General features: G+C 44.1%; 1 protein-coding gene across 1 annotated transcript; it reads left to right on the top strand.

Moving 5' to 3' along the window:
• Window positions 1-476: 476 nt before the first annotated feature.
• foxa3 (forkhead box A3) lies at window positions 477-5,105 on the top strand. The gene is made up of 2 exons (XM_047593209.1): window positions 477-943; window positions 2,238-5,105. Exons 1-2 carry the CDS (start codon window positions 872-874, stop codon window positions 3,558-3,560), a joined length of 1,395 nt encoding a protein of 464 aa, XP_047449165.1. The 5' UTR covers window positions 477-871; the 3' UTR covers window positions 3,561-5,105.
• Window positions 5,106-5,324: the final 219 nt, after the last annotated feature.

The raw sequence follows: 5,324 nt of genomic DNA, 5'->3' as shown, positions 1-5,324 counted from the left end.
ACAAACCGCCTCCTGTACACAATTAAAGTTTTATCCTCTCGTATTTTATTCGAAATCTTATTAAATATTTTGTTGTTGTAGGTTTAAAAAAACACACACCGTTTCCAAGACATTCAAATTGGAGCGATTATTTTGAGTTTAAATGAAGCACGTGATCATTTTTATTTATTTTTATAAATAATTTATTCTCAGAGCTGCGGTTAGATTTTTTTTTATAATTAAGTTTTCACCATGAGCGACGCCTCCCCTTCAGGACTGAAGCACTGCACTTAACAAAAAAATAAAAATACACTCAGCTTTGTCACTCAAACACACTCAGTCGTCCGGGTGGCCCCGGTGCAGCCGCCGGGCCAATATACAGCACGCCAGGGGGCCACATCGGCCTTTTTGCGGGGCCTTCCTGGATCCTCACAAATATTCAAATGTCAAAGTAGGAGCGGGGCGGGACCGGCCAGCACCTTATAAGAAGAGGGCGTCCAGGTTTCTCTACTGTATTTGCGCACTACACCTCCGTCTATCAAACGCTGCGTCCCGTCGGCCACGGTGGACAGAAAAAAAACGGGCCACAAGAAGAAGAAGAAGTCCGCTGAGCCATAACAAGATTAAGGCTACAAAACAATGGATGATTGACAAAAAAGAAATATTGACTCAACTATTCCCAGGAGAAGAGCGACACATCACTCTTTGATTACTTTCGACTTTATTATTTCTCCTTTTTTCTTGGCAAAAAGGAGACAAATTTTTGTTTGGATTTCTCTCCCGAAAACTGCCTACTTTATAAAGGATTTTATATTTATTTTTTTATATATATATTAGGGGAAAAAAATCCGGCCTTAGAAAAAACATTCTCCTCCAAAGACTTGAGTTGGGGATGTTGAGTTCTGTGAAGATGGAAGCCCATGATCTACCAGAGTGGAATACTTTCTACAGCGAGGCCAGCGAGGTAAAGACACGCTCACACATTAAATAGAAGCTGTTAATAAATTCCACAGTTTTTATCTTATTCGGGTTGTAAATAGTGGTGAAGTCTCTGAGTTTGTTTCAGAAGTGAGAAAGACTGGAAGAGGAAATTTCATCCGCGCAACTTTTTATCTCTAGAAATAGACTTAACGCTACAATAAACAATAAAATAATAAAAGAGTTTACATTAAAACTTTAAGACGCTGTGGAAATATAAAATGGTTATTGCGAAATTTTAAATATCTTTTGAAGAGTGACAGAGAAACGTTGCGCGTCGAGACGATCCTTTTCTTTTACAGGAATTTTAACAAGTCACAGAAAACAAAATACCCAGAAGGGTTAAAACTATTTTTATAATCTTCAATATATTGTTTTATTTAAAGAAAGATAAAATCTCAGTAGTTGTACATATATTACTGAAAAACAATGAAGAAAAAATTATACCACAATCTAATAAAAGCACTCCTTACAATTTCCATCTTTGACTTAATAATTTCTACCTATAACCCAACGATTTAAATTATAAATATTCTTATTTTTCTTTTTAAAAAATCTACTCATTTGCTCAATAGTTCTCCCTCCTTTGTGTCCCTGCTGCCGCTCAAGTGCTTCGGCAATTCAGGTGTAAATGAAACAAGACCTTTGTCACTAATTGAATTAAGAGTTAATTCCATCAACAGCTCCAGTTCTCACCTCAGCTCGACCTGATGAAATTACCAAGAAGAAAGAGTCTGATAATATTTAACCAACGATCAGTTAGCGGCTCAGATACCTTTCATCTACCGCAGATTTAGTTTTAGTTTCTAAACCTCGTAAAAAGGTTTTCAGGATTTATTAAAAACTTTATTCAGGGGATTTCATGATTTATTTAAAGCTTACCGACACACTATAATCAGACCATGAGAGAATAAATTCCTCCCGTTCAGCTTAAAGACGGGTGTTTTTTCCATGGCGGCAGTGGAGGAGGCAGTCTGAACCGAGAGGCACCATGACGCGCTTTTTACGCATTTTCAGGTTAACATCGCTGTGTGAAATCCATGTCCTCTCTGCGCACTGAGGGCTTCATTGTGCATTGATAAGAAGGCACTTTTTAAATGGAGAGTCAAGCCGTTTCTGTTTAACTTTATTTTCCACAAGAAACCAAAGTTAAATTAATCAAATGCAACAGGAAAGTTGGTGTTAGGTTAAAAAAAATATTTATATGATTATTACTGGTTTAACATTTTGTTGCTGTTGTCTTCTGACTAACCACATGTTGTGTTTCTCCTTGACTCCAGATGTATTCCTCTCCCAGCACCATGAACTCTGGTCTGGGCTCCATGGGCTCCATGGGCACCATCAATAGCTACATCAACCTGAACCCAGCCACCGCCTCCCCAGCAGGTATGAACATGGCGTATCCCAGCTCCAGCCTCAGTAGCTCCCCACTAGCCTCAATGGGCTCCGGTCCCAGCCACATGTCCCTCTCTCCGGTGGCTTCATCCCTCAGCTCTAGCTCTCTAACTCAGCTGGGTCCCGCTGCTCCGGGCTCCCTCGGCTCTTTGTCCCACTACCAGAACATGGGCCAGTCCATGAGTCAGCTGGGATACCCGTCCACTGCAACCCTGAGCCGAGCAGGGCCCAAGGAGATTCCCCCCAAGCCCTACCGACGCTCCCTGACCCACGCCAAGCCGCCATACTCCTACATCTCCCTCATAACCATGGCGATCCAGCAGAGCGGCAGCAAGATGCTCACCCTGAACGAAATCTACCAGTGGATCATGGACCTGTTCCCCTACTACCGTGAGAACCAGCAGCGCTGGCAGAACTCCATCCGTCACTCACTCTCCTTCAATGACTGCTTTGTGAAGGTGGCACGCTCGCCAGACAAGCCGGGCAAAGGCTCTTACTGGACTCTGCACCCGCAGTCTGGCAACATGTTCGAGAACGGCTGCTACCTGAGGCGCCAGAAACGCTTCAAGATCGAGGACAAGATGGCGAAAAAGGGAGGCAAGAGCCAGGAGGGCGGCTCCGGGAAAGGAGGCCACGGTGGCGATCACATGGAGGACCGCAGTCCCACAGGTGGGTCCGAGGGAGCTGACTCCACCCACTCAGACAACTCCCACCCCGGCTCTTCAGATGACCAGCCCCACCCCCGAAACAACCTGGTTCCATTGGACTGCCCTCCGCTGTCCTCCTCACACCTCCACAGCCCTCCGGTCTCCCTGCCTCCTTCCTCCTCCACCTCATCCTCAATCCCTCCATCCTCCCTGTCCCTTTCTGGCTCCTCCAGCTCGCTCCTCCACTCTCAGTCTTTAGCCGGTAGCTCCCACCTCCTACCCAGCGCCATGCAGCAGCACATGGACCTACAGAGCGACGCCCTCAAGTCCCTCGACCCCCACTACAACTTCAACCACCCATTCTCCATCACCAACCTCATGTCCAACGAGCAGAAGATGGACCTCAAGTCCTACCAGGACCAGGTGATGGCCTACAACAGTTACACCAGCGGCTCCCCTGTGGGGGCCAAGCAGATCTACGACAGCCCAGGACCGGCCGCCATGGACTCAGGCGCTTACTACCAAACACTGTACAGCCGCTCGGTGCTCAACGCCTCCTAATATGGACACTCAGCGCCCACCCCCACCCCCCCAGCATGCACACACACACACACACACACACAGACACACACACCTCCCTGTAGAGGTGAGCCATCGTGGACTCTTCTGTCCCTCTCTGCCTTTTTCTAAAATGGACACCCAGGCTCTCGTTATCTTCCTGTTCCTTTCTCTCCCTCTCTGGCTCGCGTCCAGTGGCCTTGAAAGAGACTCACACCTAAAATGGCTGCCATGTTTGAGGGACCAAAGAACATTTTTTCTTTTTTTTTTTTCGTTCTTTTATCAACTCTGGCAAACAAGGAGACTGGTTGGTCACACATTGGGCTGTGTGGAGCTGAACCACAAGAAGAAGTCTTAACTGAAGATGAAGGCATTCGATTGGCCTGTTTGTAAGTGGAAGTCATATTCCATCTTTGGCCGTCAGCAGGAGCAGCACGTGTGTGTGGGGGGGGGGGGGATGTGCTTTGTATAAAATGTAAATAGAGGTAATGTGGGGGGGAGAGGATATTTGCATTTATTTATGAAGGGAATAAATTTTAATATATCTTGTATAGCGCTCTGTCGACCAGTTACAACCCTAATGTGAGTTTTTGTTTTTTTAAAATCCAAAGACGGAGACGAGAAGGCAAGCTTCAGGTTACTGCTTCAGGCAGGAGTTACTGCAACCGGAGGGGGGGGGGGACAGTTCATTTTTAGTTTGTGTTACATCATCATCGGTCATTTTTCACATTATTTTCCGTCAATGTAAATGTACTCATATGAAGTCTGTACTTTTGCAAAAAAAAAACAAAAAAAAAAGAATAATAATAATAATAATTTGTTGTTTTGGTTGAAATGAAGAAAAGATATTGTTGTTCTTGCAGCGGAGCTTTGACGAAACAGAAGGAAAAAAGACAAAGCAACTGTGGTAAAAAAAAAAAAAAAAAACTCTAAAAAAAAAGTAGAAGTTATGATTTGTTTCTGTATCTCACGGCCCGAACCATTTCCTGTCGTTATTAAGAAAGCATTGAACTGAAGGCCTGTCCACAGACTCTTAGGTGTACGGAGGAGTTCAGTCAGTTACTACAACAGTGGAGGGGAGGAGAGATGCACTATGGGAGGATTTACATACAGTACTTTGCACTACGGAGCTCCCACTGGCCAGGTGGGCTGATAGTGTGTGTGTGTTACAACAATACTTAGAAACACCCTCCTCACACTGTCAATGCATCAGCTCAATGGGATCAGTGAAACAATGTCGCCGGGTGTCGAATGGCCGTCGACAACCCCCCGAAAAAAAAAGAAGTGCCTTCAAACGACCGCTGATCCGATCGGAGATCAATACGTCGACGATGTGTTGAAGGATTATTCCGACAAACAGAAGTTTCAGGTCACGCCATGTCCTTAGTGGAGCATGTTTCAGAGAGAAAAGTCCTTTATTTAAGCTATTTCGCTTTTCAAACTAGTGTGCTGATATAATATATTGTTTTTTTGTTGTTGTTTCTGTTGGTTTAAATGTGATTTAAATGCTTCATGTTTCATTTTTTCTTATTAAAAAGGTAAAAAATGTGGGAAGAAAATGGTGCGTTTGTTTTTCTTATTTCAAGTCGACCGGAAATCCACAGAGGGGGCTCAGGTTGTGGATTTCTTTTCTTGTCTTTATCACGTTCAAACTTTATTTGTCACATTTTGAAATAAAAGATAATCCACAAATTGAGAATAATACACTTCCACCAGCTGTTAGAGAGTTTTCAAGATAAGATTTTGTCCTTGCACCAAGAAAATCAA

This window comes from Mugil cephalus, chromosome 9, assembly GCF_022458985.1.
Source record: "Mugil cephalus isolate CIBA_MC_2020 chromosome 9, CIBA_Mcephalus_1.1, whole genome shotgun sequence".
NCBI classification, from domain to species: domain Eukaryota; kingdom Metazoa; phylum Chordata; class Actinopteri; order Mugiliformes; family Mugilidae; genus Mugil; species Mugil cephalus.
Note: the sequence above shows the minus strand (reverse complement) of the source record. Positions and strands in the feature narration are given on the sequence as shown.

Bases quoted from the DNA above. Each gene is read 5' to 3' on its own strand.
- foxa3 (XM_047593209.1), top strand. From the start codon at position 872: ATGTTGAGTTCTGTGAAGATGGAAGCCCATGATCTACCAGAGTGGAAT. The intron at 944-2,237 runs GTAAAGACACGC...CCTTGACTCCAG, and splicing joins TCTACAGCGAGGCCAGCGAG to ATGTATTCCTCTCCCAGCAC.